This window comes from Oryctolagus cuniculus, chromosome 12 (genome assembly GCF_964237555.1).
Source record: "Oryctolagus cuniculus chromosome 12, mOryCun1.1, whole genome shotgun sequence".
Taxonomy (NCBI): Eukaryota; Metazoa; Chordata; class Mammalia; order Lagomorpha; family Leporidae; genus Oryctolagus; species Oryctolagus cuniculus.
The window spans coordinates 50,710,633-50,728,063 of record NC_091443.1 but is presented as its reverse complement, the minus strand read 5'-3'; the positions used below and the strand labels follow the sequence as shown (position 1 = coordinate 50,728,063).

Here is a 17,431-nt window from a genome sequence, read left to right as displayed (position 1 = left end):
GTGGGGACTCAGGGTGCTGCTGTACGTGCAGAGAAGCAAATTTTGCAGAGCTTGCCTTGAGTCAGGAATTCCTGGACTGGGAGGACTGGGAGACAGTGCGGCATCTCTGAGGAAGATGACAGTTGGATTTGGGTGGCTCTGATGTGGTTCTGGGCTAGGCTTACACTGAGGTGGGGATCTCTCTCCTGGGACCCTTGTGAAAACAGTTGTGGAAGTTTGCTATGGTGCACAGACAGATCACAGGGACTGAGGTTCGGGTTTGGGAGACTGGGAAAAGAAGCAGAAGGAGGAAGGGCAAAGTAAATCCATGCCAATATTACTCTGGATTTTTTAAAAGATTTATTTATTTATTTGAAAGGCAGAGTTACAGAGAGGCGGAGGCAGAGAGAAAGAGATCTTCCATCCACTGGTTCACTTCCCAAATGGCCACAGTGGCTGGAGCTGGGCTGATCTGAAGCCAGGAGCCAGGAGCTTCTTCCAGGTCCCCTAGCCGGGTGCAGGTTCCCAAGTACTTTGGGCCATCTTCTACTGCTTTCCCAGGCCATAGCAGAGAGCTGGATCAGAAGTGCAGCAGCCGGGTCTTGAACCAGTGCCCATATGCGATGCTGGCAAGTCAGGGGGGCTGATGACCCTCTCCACATGCCCAGTTGCCCAACGTCTTGGGAAGAGGGGCTGCCCCATGTGCACATTGTCCTTAGAGTCTGGGGTGAAGAGGTGACAGGGCCTTAGCAGCAACAGGTGGTAGCTTTACCTGCTATGCCACAGTGCCAGCCCCTACTCTGTTTTTTTTTTTTTTTTTAATTATTTTGTTTATTTGTAAGGCAGAGTTAGGAGGGTGGTGGGGAGAGAGAGCACAATCTTTCATTCACTGGTTCATTCCCTAAATGGCTGCAGTGGCCAGGGCTGGGCCAGAAACCTGAAACGCCATCTGGATCTCCCATGTGGGTTTCAGGGCCTCAAGTTCTTGGGCCATATTCAGCTGCTTTTCCAGGTGCGTCAGCAGGGAGCTGGATCAGAAGTGGAGCAGCTGGGACTCAAACTGGCATTCATATGGAATGCTGGCATTGTAGTGAGGCTTAACCCACCATGCCACAAAGCTGGCTCCTAGGCTGAGTATTAAATTCTAAATATTTTCTTTAATAATCTATAACATCAAACAGTACACAGGCAAACTAGTGACCAGATTATTATTATTTTTTTTTGACAGGCAGAGTTAGACAGTGAGAGAGAGAGACAGAGAGAAAGGTCTTCCCTCCATTGGTTCACCCCCCAAATGGCCGCTACGGCTGGCACGCTGTGCCGATCCGAAGCCAGGAGCCAGGTGCCTCCTCCTGGTCTCCCATGCGGGTGCAGGGCCCAAGCACTTGGGCCATCCTCCACTGCACTCCCAGGCCACAGCAGAGAGCTGGACTGGAAGAGGAGCAACCGGGACAGAATCCAGCGCCCCAACCAGGACTAGAACCCGGTGTGCCGGCACCGCAAGGTGGAGGATTAGTCAAGTGAGCTGCGGTGCCGGCCAGTGACCAGATTATCAATCTGTCAAGAAAGGAGCCCAGTACAATCTTTGTTCGAGGCAGAGGGTAGGATAAGGATGAGGGGAGTGGAGCAGCTCAGGGGAAGTGAGCACAGAGGGGAGTCACACAAAGGCTGGAGGCTGCATCTTTATTGAGGGTCACTGGGGAGCAATCAGCTGAGGATTGTGTGCCTCTGAGAACCTCCCTGGGCTCGGGCTGCACCATGCCATCCAGAGAATATGCACAGTGAGCCCTGGCTCGGGGAATCTCCCTCAGGCTGGCCAGGCTTCTGTAGCTACTTGCCCCTTTAGCACTTTTTTAATCCAGGGCATATATGAGAAGATTTGGGTGAAGATGACAGTAGGCTGTGCATTTTGATTTGTATAAGACACAATACCTTGGGCTACCCCCGCACACAGAAGTGGGCCTCCAGAATCCCCCTGTGGATCAGAGAAAGCAAATTGTGAACAGAGATTGTGCCCTCCCTACTGTCACCCCATCCTTGATCTGTCTGGCCCTGGTTAGCCCCAAGAAAGTTAGAGGCAGGTCAGAACTCCTGGCTCTTCATGAAGTTCTAAGGTAGGGGTTTACTTCTCTCCCTGTCCTTCTCTCACCTGGGCCCACAGCTCTACATCCTGCCTCTCTTCCCCTTCTTCCTTTTTCTCCTGGAGCCCTGTATGGCGGACTAGGTGGGAAAGTTAGAGGCAGGACTTGGGGGTGTGGGGATGACAGAATCTAGGAAGACTCCAGTTTCCATAGTCCTAGGAACCCACACAGACACCAGTCCCTGTGTTAGGGAACTTTTTGACCCCAACCCTTCCCAAGGATGCCGTCCCCCTATGTGGGGATATGCGGTCACCTTGAATGCAGATCCTGCCATCCTGGGATCTCCCACACACATTTGGAGTCCATGGTCATAAAATAGGAAGTGGTTGCAGACCTCGTCATCCATGAGTCTCAGATTCACCTCCCTTAGGGTATTGGACAGTGGATCTGTCACTCCTGTTTGTCCCCAGCCAGCTGCCTGGCATATTGTTCCAGGCAGGCTAAAGGTTCTCCGGGAAGGCAGGGGAACTGTCCCCACAGCGAAGGTCAGCATGGCGGGCCATCGTAACTGTGAGCAGAGAGAGAGAGAGAGTGAGTATTGATGACCAGTTCCAGGGTGGGCGGTGAGTGTGGGGTGTTGTCTGATTGAGGTGTTGTGGGCAGGGCCAGCAGTTTCTCCCTAGTGGGATGGCAGGTTTGGAGGGCTGAAAAAATGGGTTGGAAGAGAAAAAGAAAGGTACGGGCAGTTGAGGGGCTAAGGAAGGGAGAACTGAAAAGTGCAAGATAGACAGTGACACCTTCAGTAACATGATGTCGTTGAGTTTGGTGTAAGAGTTGTAATTGGGGTGAACGAATTGTTTGACAACATCTATCTTCTGCCATGTGGATTCTTTCTTCACCACGTCATGAGCTCCAAGAGTGACAGTAATGTGCCTATTGACAGGGGAGAGAGACAGGAAAAGGTACGGATCTCAGAAGGACTCATCTGGAGAAGGGACACCAGGCACACCCCCTCCCATTCCTGAGACAGGATCATGTGAGGACCTTACTCAGGACAGAGGCCTCCTCACACCCTCTCCCCATCACAGCTGTTTCAGAAAGGGAAAGGCCCTGGCAGACACATGGGACGGAGAGAACTCTTGTTGCCCAAGACAGAAGTGGCCTGCCTTGACCTGAGCTGCCCTGCATAAAGTTCTGTCCTCTGGGGATGGAGACGACAAACAAAATGTCCCAGGTCATCCCAGTATACATTGCTAGAGGTGGGCAGATCGCATCAGAGACATCAGAGTTGGGTGTAATTCTGGTTATAACAAGTTCCCTCCATGAAAAGGAGGTATATCAAAGGTTTCTTACCTTCCTTTACAATGAGCAGCTGTCATCACAAATTCTCTGCTTATGAGAAACCCACCACAGTAGGCAAAAGTGCCCTGCTTGGTGATGATTTTCAGATGGGCCATGTAGGGGCGGGAGTGTGGCTTGGATTCAGTGCCACCGATAATCTCCTCTGGAAGAGAGAATGCTGGGTCTTCAAACAGAGTCTTATAACAACATAGCACTGGACAAGGGAATAGGGGGACGAAAGCTGAGGGTCTCCATTTGAGCCTCATCCTTATTTTTGGACTTTCCCTATTATAATTCATCCTGCCAATCTGTATCTTCTCAGAACACAACAACCATCCTAATTCTGAGCTGTTACCTCACTAAGACTGCTTTAACATCCTCATGCTAACTGCCTCCAAACAACAATAAGACCAGAGAAGGGCCTTGAATAGGGATTGTGAGTATATTGAAGAAAGCAGGTTAAACAGAACTTCCAAAGCCAGCTTTCTGGTTCTTTCTCCACCCACGACTTTTTGTCCCAGGGAAACTGTTGTTAGCTGCAGGAGAGAGCCTAACTCTTCCAGGCACAGATTTCCCCTGGAACACTTGCAAGGAGGCCCTGTCTTTGACTTAGGTTGGTGCGTTTGGAAGAGTGGCTGAGGACCATAGGAGAGGGAGTTATCCCATAGACTCACCAGCTGCAGCTTCAGGAGGCACGAGAAAGACCAACAAAAGGAGCACAGCCTGCATTTTCCCAGCGATGCTGCCCATGGCAAACTGCTTTGATCACTCTCTCCCTGCCCCTGCTTTATAACCCCAGAGGCAGAGGAGTGGGGGAGGGCTGGAAACCACAGAGTATACCAAGTTATGTTTTTGTCTTTTGCACTGGATTGGCTATCTTCCTATCAGAAATTCTTTTTTTTTTTTTTGAAGATTTTATTTATTTGAGAGGTACAGTCATAGACAGTGAAAGGGAGAGACAGAGAGAAAGGTCTTCCATTGGTTGGTTCACTCCCCAAATGGCTGCAGTAGATGGAGCTGGGCTGATCTGAAGCCAGGAGCCAGGAGCCAGGAGCCAGGAGCCAGGAGCCTCTTCTGGGTCTCCCATACAGGTGCAGGGGCCCAAGTGCTTGGGCCATCTTCCACTGCTTCCCCAGGCCATAGCAGAGAGCTGAACTGGAAGAGGAACAGCCGAGACTAGAATGGGCACCCATATAGGATCAAAGGTGAAGGCATCAAAGGTGAAGGATTAACTTACTGCACCACAGAGCCGGCCCCCAGAAGTTCTTATGACTCTGCTGGTGTTGAAGCTGTGGTCAGATCTCAAGAGACCTGGTTCCTAGGATGAGGCATGCACCTTTCTCACCCAAAACAGCTCTAGATGTAGAGGCTGAATAATTACACAAATGGAGAGGAGAGTTTTAGGTGCTGTGGGAATCTCAAACAGGGATCAGCAAACTTTTATATTGATGATCTCTGGTAGCATTCCTGGCTTTAAGGACCATACTGTTGTTGGGAAATCACTCAACTTTGCTGTTTTAGCACAAAGGTAGTCATAGAGGTTATGAAAACAAATGGATGTGGCTGCGTTTCAAGACAACAGTGTTTTCAAAACAGATGGCAGGTAATTTAGCCTGCAGACTGTAGTTGGTGTTGGCAAACTAGATCAGCCTTTTCTTCAATCCAGATAATGAATAGAATGTAGAATTGACAGAAGGAAGGAAAAAGCAAGAATTTATTGAGTATTTACAATATCTTTTACACTAATAAGACTTCACATACATCCTCTCATTGATCTTTGTTAACAGTCCTTTTGGGTAAATATTGTTGTATGCAATCATGGAGCACTCTATGGACACTGAGAATGTCACATAGCAGCAAAATCCAAAGTTAATGTTGTCAGACTCTGAAACTTGTAGTTTTTTTTTTTTTATTCATTTAATCTGAGTAAAAAGGGAGGGGCATAATGATTTGGTCCAACAAATGAAGGAAGAAATGTAATTTATAAAGGATAACATTTGTGTTTTCTAGGGAGGTTGGGTTTTTTCACTTGTGTATTGAAAGTCACTTTTAGTTTGAGAACGAAATGATACTTGCACTGTCATTATTCAAGTATTACTTTAGGTTCTTCATTTTATGTGCCACCAAGGAAGAAAAAAGTACCCTCAATTAAACAATAACTTGCTATTGATTATAAGATTCATCCCTCTTGTAAAGAAGCTAAATATCAAGTATTGTGCATCTGGGGGCCAGTGCTGTAGTGTAGCAGGCAAAACCGCCGCCTGTAGTGCCATCATCCCATATGGGCGCCGGTTCGAGTCCTGGCTGCTCCACTTCCCATCCAGCTCTCTGCTATGGCCTGGGAAAGCAGTAGAAGATGGCCCAAGTCCTTGGGCCCCTGTATCCACGTAGGAGACCCGGAAGAAACTCCTGGCTCCTGGCTTCGGATCAGTGCAACTCCAGCCATTGTGGCCAACTGAGGAGTGAACCAGCAGATAGAAGACTTCTCCCTCTCTCTCTGCCTCTCCTTCTCTCTCTGTGTAAACTCTGACTTTCAAATAAAGAAATCTTTTTAAAAAATGACATTTGGTATCTCCTTAGAATTGTGCCTATGAAATGCACGAAAATCTGTTGTTTATATTAAAAAAATACAAAAATTGAAACACTGGATGCTAAAGGGTAATAAAGTTACATCAGATAAAAATAACATATGATATATTTCAGGTTTGTGTTTTTTCTCATTCATCCTCACATCAACGCTGAGAATTATTATTGCTTACATTTTGTAGATGAGGAAACTGAGGCTGGGAGAATTTGTATCACTTGACAATGTACCATAGCCTTTAACCATGAGAACTAGGGATGGAACCATGGACTACAACACAAGATGTTTCCTTATATCACTCTGCTTTTCTGGACTGTAAAACAAATCATCATCATCATCAACAACAACAACAACAACACAGATCTAGAGAGGATTTCTGCATTAGTTGCCACATTTTTATAAGATACGGTACTTATAATAATTCTTTTATTTTTTAAGAAAATATTTGTTTATTTGAAAAATGAAGGTATGTTAGGAGAGATCTTCCATCTACTGGTTCATTCCCCAAATGCCTGCAACAGCCGGTGCTAGGCCAGATCAAAGCCAGGATTCTGGAGCTCTATCCAGGTGTCCCACATGGTGGCAGGAACTCAAGTACTTGGGCTATCATGTGCTGCCTCTGAGGTGCATTAGCAGGAACCTGGACTGGAAGCAGAGGCGAGACTCAGTCTCAGGCACTCTGATATGGGATGTGAGTATCTCAAGTGGTGATTATAGCTGTTGTACCAAAGCATCTACCAAGTTATTCATTTACTTTACATTATTCATTCTAATTATGCTTCCCAGTTTAATCTTAAATAGCAGAAATACTAGTTCTGGGATTGGGACCAGGGAAATCTAATCTTAATTCTCTAGATTGGCCTGGATTATCGCTCTTGGTTTTCTTTCTTTTTTTTTTTAAGATTTATTTTTATTTGAAAGAGTTACAGAGAGATGTAGAGACAGAGAGTGTGGTCTTCCATCCGCTGGTTCACTCCCCAGATGGCTGCAATGGCTGGAGCTGAGCCTATCCAAAGCCAGGAGCCAGAAACTTCTTCCAGGTCTCCCACGTGGGTGCAGGGGCCCAAGGACTTGGGCCATCCTCTACTGCTTTCCCAGGCCATAGCAGAGAGCCGGATCGGAAGAGGAGCAGCTGGGACTAGAACCTGTGCCCATATGGGAAGCCGGCGCTTCAGGCCAGGGCTTTAACCCACTGCGCCACAGTGCCGGCCCCCCCTCTTGGTTTTCTAATCTGAATGTATTTAAAACCATCAGTGGCTCTGTTTTTAATGTAAAGGGTATCAGTTTTACACTGTAAATAATCATTTACAGTATGCAAAAGCTAAGCAGTTGCTTAAATGATCACTGTATAATCTGTAATCAAATACAGGCTTTGGGTGTTTGAATATTTGCTGCCATAGAACATATTAGTGGAAATAAGTAGCATAACCAGGTTGGTTGATAGCTTCTATGCACACTAAGAAACTTAGGGAAAGAAAATGAAGAACTTTGGAGTATTCAATTCCAAATTTATGATCTGAATCTTCTATCACTGCCATAAAAGAAATTCCTATAAGTTCCGTTCTGAGATTTCTGACAAACAAATGAAGCTCTCATCCTAAGGGTGGCTTTCAATCCATTTTTAATTTTCCACTTAGCAGGGTCTCTTACATGAATTCAAAGCATTGATTGGGAAAGAATAGGACTCTGAAAGTGGGGATGGAAATTTATTTGGGCAGATTCCGATGCAACTGGGATCTAAGATCATCAAATCCTTCTTTGCCAGTAAAAGCAGCTCATATTCTCTTGTCGGAAGAGCTTATGTACTCCTTGCCTGAAGAACCTGTGATAGGAATCCCTAAAGTAGTTGCCTCTCCACAGGTCCTAATCCTGTCCCTCAGCTGTCTTTTATCACTTATAGATCTATAGGTGCAAATTTCAGCAGACCCCAGATGTAAGTGTGACACATACATACATGTGACACGTACAGAATTGCAACACACACTCAAATGATGGATGTTTGCTAAGTTATATCAAGAGCAATGCAGTTGGGAATGGATCTTTAGGGTGATGAGGTAGGTAGAGGGAAGATAATGTTGGCCAGGCTGACTTTGTTGATGGAATGCACCAAGTAGAGAGTCTAATGTCAGTCCGTTAGCTCAAGCAGACTGAAGTGGCTCTAATTGACTGCTTGCTTAGATTGAAATATGGACCCAACAGTGGCCGATAGTCTATGAGGTTGAGATGCCAGATCTTCTCTTGTATACTCTAGCAAAAGATGAATTTATTACATGAGATTGGCTTACTCATCCACAGGTGTGTGCTAGGAGGTACAAGGACAGCTGTGAGAATTGCATTAGGGGGCCGGCGCCGCAGCTCACTAGGCTAATCCTCCGCCTAGCGGCGCCGGCACACCGGGTTCTAGTCCCGGTCGGGGCGCCGGATTCTGTCCCGGTTGCCCCTCTTCCAGGCCAGCTCTCTGCTGTGGCCAGGGAGTGCAGTGGAGGATGGCCCAGGTGCTTGGGCCCTGCACCCCATGGGAGACCAGGAAAAGCACCTGGCTCCTGGCTCCTGCCATCGGATCAGTGCGGTGCGCCGGCCGCAGCGCGCCGGCCGCGGCGGCCATTGGAGGGTGAACCAACGGCAAAGGAAGACCTTTCTCTCTGTCTCTCTCTCTCACTGTCCACTCTGCCTGTAAAAAAAAAAAAAAAAAAAAAAAAAAAAAAAAAAAAAAGAATTGCATTAGGGAAGAAGCACTGGCAGCTGCAAATTCTCTGGTGGGTATTCACTGCAGGCCCAGAATGGCTATGGGAACTGCTGCCATAGAACTGGGGTCCCTGGATTCCAAGGTGATTATGGGATTCCAGGGTAGAGAAGGCCAGCATGCCAGAGACAGGTAGGCTTGGTTACAATAATGGGTATAAGAGTTGAGGGAAGAATTAAAATAATTTGACAAATAGAGGTCTCTGATTTTGGCAGTTGATCACAGTGTCTTCATAGGGAAGCCTATCATATTTTAGTTTATTCGTATAAGCACAAGTGTTCTAATACAAATCTTGCATATTACAAGGCATCTCAACTAGTTCTTAGACTCAAACCACATCACTGACCCAGAGCTCCTTGGGACTGAGTGCTCTTGCCAAAAATGTGACCTGTTTATCTTCCTCCTTGCATGTCCAAAGTCACATGTGACTATCTTCAAGAGTAACTATGAATTAGAGAAAAAAATGAGAAGTATTCAAGGTTTGTTTTCTGGTTCTCAATGGATAGTAATCCCTGAAGACCCAAAATATCTCTGTATCACCAGTCTGAGGAGGGGCTAATGGAGATGATCAACACAGTTTTGCCTAATGCATAAAGGGCCTGGTGGGTCCATATCTCTCTAGATTCAGAAGAGGTAGAAGAGAAATGTTCAGCAATGAGCATAATCTCCAAGGTGGTTGACTGATTTGCAGACTGAAAGCTATATGGCGTTGAAGGCCATGTGGAAACCACCATAACCCCCTTTATTCACCATGACAGTAAATCCAGAGCAATGTTATATTCATGGAGAGATTGAGAAATGAGTATGCCTGACAAATTACTGAATGGTCCAAGAGTGACGATTCCCACCACATTCACACTCGGCTCACCTATTTGGTCTGTGCAGAAGATAGCTGACTCTTGGAGAATTATTGTGGATTATTGTAAATTTCCCCTGATGGGGACTCTCATTGAAACTGCTCTTGGTGGTGTAGTTTTCTTGCCGGAGCAAATGAGTCTATCTTCCTGCAGCCATTGATCTGGGGAAGCAGGATTATGCCTTCACTTGGGATTCTATCAACAATTCTGGCAGGGGACCTGATCGTCTGTTCACTTCACAAGACACCGTACTGGTACCTTACAGTGATGATATGTTTATTGGATCTGGGATGCAGGAGGTCCTAGACACTTTTATAAGATGTGTGCATACCAGACAATGAGAAATAAATCCCACAAAATTTTGTGACTCATTCTTCTCAAAGAATAAGAAACACTATTAGATAAAATACCTAAGGATTCAGTGATTGTGGGGCATGCCAGATATTCCTTCTTAAGTCATGGACAAGTTGCTCCATCTGGTTCCTCCTATCCCTATAAAAGAGATAAAGCCCCCAAGTGGTCCTTTTGGATGACATTTGATTGAGGAGGACTATAGTGGTGCACAAATGGCTGTCTATGATATCCATTACTTAATCATGTTTGTTAACCCATGATGTTGTTAAATTTATTTTCTAAAACTTTAGCTATTTTTGCATCTAATATTGTGACGGGCAGCCCCTAACTTGGTCCTCTATGATGCCAATCTGCTAGTGTTTCCAATCTTATGTATTCTCCCTCACTGAGTATGGCTACCTTTACTAACTCTCTTCTAATTGATAGGACATGTAGAAAGTGATAGGATGCCACTTTCAATATTGTATTGCAAGAAAAATGTGGCTTCTATTTGCAGTTACTTGTCTGCCTCTTTCTCTGTCTCTCTTTTTATCTTGCTTCTTTGCACGGGGAGAAGTGAGCTGACATCCTGTCTGTAGGCCTAGGGAGAGGTGCATACCAGATCCACAGTCGATGAAGAACTGGGGCTGCAATCTGTATGGGTCTGAAGCTTGTCTACACCACACTGTGATCTCACCTCTAAAATTCCCAGAATTCTCACCCTTTGGAGGGATGCTGGCTGTGTATAGTACGTTCTGCACAGGGCTTCTGCAGAGTGAGAGGCACTGGATAAACTGGAGAATAAGAAGAAAAACCAGGTGAGGAGACTCAAATTTCATGAGGGGAAGCAGTCTTGTCCCTTAGGGTCCAGAAGGCAAACCCAGGGGTAGAAAACACAGGGAGGGGTCAGTGCTGTGGCATAGTGGGTAAAGCCACCACCTGTTGTGCTGACATTGCATATGGGCACCGGTTTAAGTCCTGGCTGCTCCACTTCTGATTCAGCTCTCTGCTGTGGCCTGGGAAAGCAGTAGAAGATGGCCCAGGCCTTGGGCCCCTGCACCCACATGGGAGACCTGGGGGAAGCTCCTGGCTTCAGATCAGCTCAGCTTTGGCTCTCCACCTGGGGAGTGAACCAGCAGATAGAAGACCTTTCTCCCTCTCTGTCTCTATCTCTCTGCCTCTGCCTCTCTGTAACTCTGCCTTTCAAATAAATAAGATAAATCTTAAAAAAAAAGAAAATATAGGGAAATGATTTTGATCAACATGATGACAAATAACAATCATCTACCTCCTTGTAAATAGGTTGTATAAAGTATAATAAATTAGGCAATAATTATCATGTTAAGAAGACTCTCAGGGCAGGTGACATGATTGTGGCATCCCATATGAATTCTTTTTTTTTTTTTTTTTTTTTTTTTTTTTTTTGACAGGCAGAGTTAGACAGTGAGAGAGAGACAGAGAGAAAGGTCTTCCTTCCATTGGTTCACTCCCCAAGTGGCTGCTACGGCCGGCGCGCTGTGCTGATCCGAAGCCAGGAGCCAGGTGCTTCCTCCTGGTCTCCCTTGTGGGTGCAGGGCCCAAGGACCTGGGCCCCTGGGCCATCCTCCACTGCCTTCCCGGGCCACAGCAGAGAGCTGGACTGGTAGAGGAGCAACCGGGACAGAATCCAGTGCCCCAACCAGGACTAGAACCGGGGCTGCCGGCGCTGCGGATGGAGGGTTAGCCAAGTGAGCTGCAGCACCGGCCTCTCATATGAATTCTGGTTAGAGTCTTGGCTGCTCCACTTCTGATCCAGTTTGCTGCTAATGAGCCTAGGAAGGCAAGCAAAGATGGCTCAATTGCTTGGACCCCTGCCACCTATGTGGGAAACCTGGATGGAGCTCCAAGCTTCTGGCTTCAGCCTGGCCAGCTGTGGCTGTTGCAGCCATGTGGGGAGTGAACCAGTGGAGTCAGGAGCCAGAAATTTCATCTGGGTCTCCTACATAGGTGCAGGGGCCCACGGACTTGGGCTATCTTCCACTGCTTTCTCACATGCATTAGAAGGGAGCTGGACTGGAAGTGGAGAGGCCAGGACTCGAACCAGTGCCCATATGGGGTGCTGGTGTTGCAGGCGGCAATTTAACTCTATGCCACAATGCTGGTTCCCCCATGATTGTACATCTTAAACTCTTACAGGATGCAACAAGAATTTCCTTTCCAGAAATCCTAGATTGTGTCTATATAATTTATTTTGAAACTTAAGCTGAATACCAGACTCCTATTCTTGTTTCATGTGTAAACTTGACTGCCCCAAGGAGATTTGTATTTCCAAGGATAGGGACTGGATAATTTGTCTCTTCTGTACTTTAGCTGGAGACCATTTGTAGTTCTCTTTTCCAGCTTTACTACGAAGTTTTTCTTTGTTTCTTCTGTCCATTGTTGTTTAGTCTTTAGTCCTATAACTTCTAGGCTGTCTTCTTTATGCCTGAAATAGTCTGCCTCTTTTTAGAATTGTGCTGGTATTACAAGGTTCTGTGAACAAAGCAGTCAGGGAAGTAAAAGATGAAAGAGAGGTAGATTCCTTTATCTCCTAGAAAAAGGGAGAAGCCCCTTGAGGTGAGGAGAAGCACCTTGTTTTGTGTTTTCACGTCTGTGGCAGGCTCAGTGCAGACCAGAGACCAGAGAACAGCTGGCTGTGTGATATTCCCTGCTCTGGCCCACCTCCGTTCACTGTGTTAAGACTCATGCTTGGTGGTCCTTACCCATATTTTCCCATAGGTTTGAGTAAAGCCTCTTCCATGTAAAATGCTTCTCTCCAAACCTTGTGAGTCTACCAGTCCCCGTATCAGCTACCAGTATCAACAAGGCCAGCAACAGACAGTTCTGTGCATCTTCTAATCAAGTCTATCAATGGCAATCTTCTCCTATCTGGTGGGCAGTGGGAGGAAGTCTGTATTGGCAGCAACTGTCCTTTTCACATGCCTGCATGAAGCTCATTTGATCTGCATTTGCCGGGAAAGGAGTCAGCCAGCCCCTGAGCCCAGGGGTCAGGAGACCAGCCTTATGGCATATTTTCTTCTCTTTCCATTTGTCTGTCATAAGAGAGGGCAGTTTTGGTTACAGGTTAATTTTTTTTTTCATTTGTAGATGAAAACTCATAACATAAAATTGATCATTTAATTTTTTTATTTTTTATTTATTTTTATTTATTTGACAGAGAGACAGAGAGAAAGGTCTTTCTTCCATTGGTTCACCCCCCAAATGGCCGCTACGGCCGGTGCTATGTCGTTCCGAAGCCAGGAGCCAGGTGCTTCCTCCTGGTCTCCCATGCAGGTGCAGGGGCCAAGCACTTGCGCCATCCTTAACTGCCCTCCCGGGCCACAGCAGAGAGCTGGACTGGAAGAGGAGCAAACAGGACTAGAACTCGGTGCCCATATGGGATGCCAGCACGGCAGGCAGAGGGTTAACCAAGTGAGCCATGGCTCTGGTCCCCTGAAAAATTGATCATCTTAACCATGTTTGAGTGTACAGTGATATTAGCTATATACAAGATCTGGTACAACAGATCTCTAGAACTTTGTCATATTGCAAGTGGAAACTCTGCACCCATTGAATAAAAAAAAAGTACTTATTTTTTTCCTCTTCCCCTAGCCTCTTGCACCACCATTCTGTTTTCTGTTTCTGAGGTGTTGACAACTTTAGATACCTCATACAAGTGGAATTATGCAGTAATTTTTGGATGATTTACTCATTTAGCCTAGCATATTTCATCAAGGTTCATCCATGTTATAGTGCACAATAGGATTTCCTTCTTTTCAAGGCCAGATAATATTCCATTACATGTATATACCATGTTTTCTCTATCCATTCATTCACCTATGGAATTAGATGTTATGTCTACCTCTTGGCTTGATTTTTGTTTTTTAAATTGTGGAATAGATTTCATAGTTGGGAGAATTTATAGCTTACATGTATAGGGTGATGAATGACTTTGGAGCATTTGCTTGAGTATTATCACTGAGGACAAGAAACAAAAAATATGGGCTGGTGCTATGACACAGTGGTTTAAGCACCTTCCCCACCGGCAATGCTGGCATCTCATATTGGGCTGCTGGTTTGAGTCCCAGCTGCTCTACTTTTAACCCAGCTCACTGATGATGACCTGGGAAAGCAGCAGAAAATGGCCAAGTGCATGGGCCCTGCCACCATGTAGGAAACTGTGGGGACCCATGAGCCGGCCATGGGCCCACATGCTAAGGCTTAGCTTGCTGACCATTGGCAATAGTTACTGCTGTGTGGATGTTTATGGTTTCTGTTGAGCTGTGATATCGGGCCGTTTCATAACCCCAGGCTAGAGTCAAAACAACTATGGCCTTGGGGCTTCCCGTACCTCTTTTCCCACTGACCAAGGCTGAGAAAACACCAGGTGGAAGCTTGTTGTTAGCACCCAAGTTGCCTGCTACGTGACCAGGAGCTTGATTGGATGAAGACACGTGATCACCTTTATGGTTGGACAAGGAGCGCATGGACTGTGCGTGATCAGGCACCCGATTGGAGCGCCGCCGCATGGACTGTAGCATGGACTAAGCTTGCATTACATGCTTCTGCAATGATATACTATATAAGCCGTTCGTGAAATAGTAACGGGAGCTTCCCCTTTCTTTCGGAGCTCCCCTTACTCGAGGGTTTCTCTTTCTATCCTGTTTAAATAAAAGTCTACTGAAGACCGATCAGCTGGGAGCAGTGTCGTTCCTTTGCGGGCAAGGGAGCGACAGAAACCTGAATGAAGTTCCTGGCTTCTTGCTTCGGCCTGGCGCATCACTGTTTCTGCCATTTGGGGAGTGAACTTGCAGATGGACGACCTCTCTCTATCTTTCCCTCTCTCTTCCCCCACCCCTATCACTTTGCCTTTTGAATAAATAAAATAAATCTTAAAAAACAAAAAGAGGGGCCAGCACTGTGGTATAGTGGGCAAAGCTGCTGCCTGCAGTGCCAGCATCCCATATGGTGCCGGTTCAAGTCCCAGCTGCCTTCCTTTTGATCCAGTTCTCTGCTATGGCCTGGGAAAGCAGTAGAAGATGGCCCAAGTCCTTGGGCCCCTGCACCCACGTGGGAGACCAGGAAGAAACTCTTGGCTCCTGGCTTCGGACTGGTGTGGCTCTATCCATTGAGGCCACCTGGGGAGTGAACCATTGGTTGGAAGACCTCTCCACCCCCCCCCCCCCATTCTGTAACTGCATTTCAAATAAAAATAAATCAATCTTTAAATAATAAATAAATACATCCTTAAAAAAAACAACAAAAAGAGATACACTATAGGCAGGACTCAGAAGCCAGTGTGCTTTGTGGTCACATCCTTGAACCCTCACAGAAAGTAACCCCTAACCTGACTTTTGTGATGATCCTTCCCTTACTTTTCTGAATCCATCTGGTTCCTGACTTTTGAAAAGAGAAATAGCTGTATTTTTACTGCCTATTTATGCACCTCTAGACAGTGTAATTTAGTCTTTAAAACATTTGCATAAATTGGATGATATGAAGGTATTCTTGTGTACCTTCTTTCATTTAAAGTTATGTTTGTGGGATGTCCCCACGCTGTTTTGTGTAGGTCATTGTTTCCATCTTGTGAATATGCCACAGTTTACCTCCTGTTTTACAGATAAAGGACCGTTGTGGGTTTTTTGGTCTAGTTTTTGGTTGCTATGGATAATACCAGTAAGTGCATTCTTGAACTTCTGTCCTGGTGCACATTTGCGTGAGTCTTTATTGCCTTTGACTAAGAGTGCAGTCGTTGGGTCTCCGCATATGCGCACTGTCAACTCCAACAGGAAATACCAATCTATTTCTAAGATCGCTGTTCCAACTTGTGCTGTCACCAGCAGTTTATGAGACTCCTCTTTGTGCCCTGTTTGCACAAACATATGCTATGGCAGACATTTGTAAAATCAACTCTGCATTGAAGAATGACACAAACACACCAAAATAGGTGATTTTTTTAAAGATTTTATTTATTTGACAGGTAGAGTTAAAGACAGTGAGAGGGAGAGACAGAGAGAAAGTTCTTGCATCTGCTGATTCATTCCCCAAATGGCTGCAATGGCCAGAACTGGGCCGATATGAAGCCAGGAGCCAGGAGCCAGGATCTTCCTCTGGGTCTTCCATGTGGGTGCAGGGGCCCAAGCACTTGGACCATCTTCTGCTTTCCCAGGCCATCAGCAGAGAGCTGGATCGGAAGAGGAGCAGCCAGGAATAGAACTGGTGGCCATATGGGATGCTGGCGCCATAGGCAGAGGATTAACCTACTGCACCACAGTGACAGCTCCAACACTTTTGCTTTTTAATTCCATAACTGTATCAGCTTTAAAAGTTCTTGGTCTCTAGGCTTTCAGATATTACTCCTGCTTTACGGTTCTTCTTCCCCTTCAGGTTTCCAATTTCATTGTATGTTAGAACTTTTCACCATTTTCTGTATGAGTCTTATACTAATTTTTTTGTATTTCCTATTTTTTTCTTTCTATGAGTCATTAAGAAAACTTCTGGTAGCCCTACTCGATCATAATGGATTCAAAGAGTGAAATCCTAGTGGAGCCTAGAAGACAAAGGAACTAGAAGCATGAGTGCTCTGTTGGTCACCAAATACTCAATCCATCCTTCTTTCATTCACAAAATAGACTTATCACTCCCTCATGGGTGAAAGCTTCATAGTGCCATTCAGCTACAATATCAGGCTCAAAGTCCAGGAACTCTGTGTGCCTTTCTCTACTGCTGGGTGTCACAGGTCCTCTCACACTTTCCACCATCCACCAGGGGGCTGTCACCAGAACTGAGCTGATATCAGCCCCAGGCTCTAGAACCTCCAAAACTAACCTAAATAAACCTCTTATTTGTAAGTAGTCTGTGTCAGGTATTTTATTAGAGTGAAGAAAATTTGATTAATAGATGTCCTCATAACAATTTGTATCTGTACCTGCTGTATCTTATTACATTATTTTATAGATAACCTGTTATGTATTTATTGCTTGTGTCATAATTTAAATTTTAAAATCAGGGGCCTTATCCTATTTATCTTTCAGTCCCCAGGACCTCATCAATTGTGGGTTGAATTGCACTGCTGAGTTTATACCTTAGAAATTGCTCTGACTGTGCAAGAATGTTCAGCCGTATTCTCATGATTTGGCCTGGGTTGTGTGAGGTTGGAAGGTGATGAGCAGTAGCCAGGAGCTCTTCCTTACAGTTGTTACGAGATTAGTATGGCTTTTGAAGTGTGTTAATTGCCTTTTCCCCAAGCTTAGGATATGGGAAGAAGGTGAACCAGCATTAGGGTGGGGAATCCAGAGTAAGACAGAAGGCACATGGCAAGAATTTAGAACCCAGGCCCCAATTCTCCAAAACAGTGTCTAAAATCTGCTGAGAAAGGGAGACAAATGATGACATAAATAAGACACAAACAGGACTAGCTTTCAGGACCTTGACCAGACTAGGACCTAGGAACAAGAGAGCTTTGTGTTGGCTGGTGGTTGTGGGGTAACTAACT

General features: G+C 45.7%; 1 protein-coding gene across 2 annotated transcripts; it reads right to left on the bottom strand.

Annotated features, from left to right (window-relative positions):
• Nucleotides 1-316: 316 nt before the first annotated feature.
• On the bottom strand, nucleotides 317-4,219 carry LOC100352190 (chymase-like). Of its 2 annotated transcripts, XM_051822130.2 has the most exons (6): nucleotides 4,076-4,219; nucleotides 3,414-3,564; nucleotides 2,858-2,993; nucleotides 2,374-2,628; nucleotides 1,912-1,954; nucleotides 317-701 (listed from the first exon to the last, which is right to left on the bottom strand). In XM_051822130.2, exons 1-6 carry the CDS (start codon nucleotides 4,149-4,151, stop codon nucleotides 526-528), a joined length of 837 nt encoding a protein of 278 aa, XP_051678090.1. In that variant the 5' UTR covers nucleotides 4,152-4,219; the 3' UTR covers nucleotides 317-525. The 2 variants fall into 2 exon arrangements, with proteins under 2 accessions (XP_051678090.1, XP_002717971.2); XM_002717925.5 differs by lacking the exon at nucleotides 317-701 and having other exon boundaries at nucleotides 708-1,954.
• Nucleotides 4,220-17,431: the final 13,212 nt, after the last annotated feature.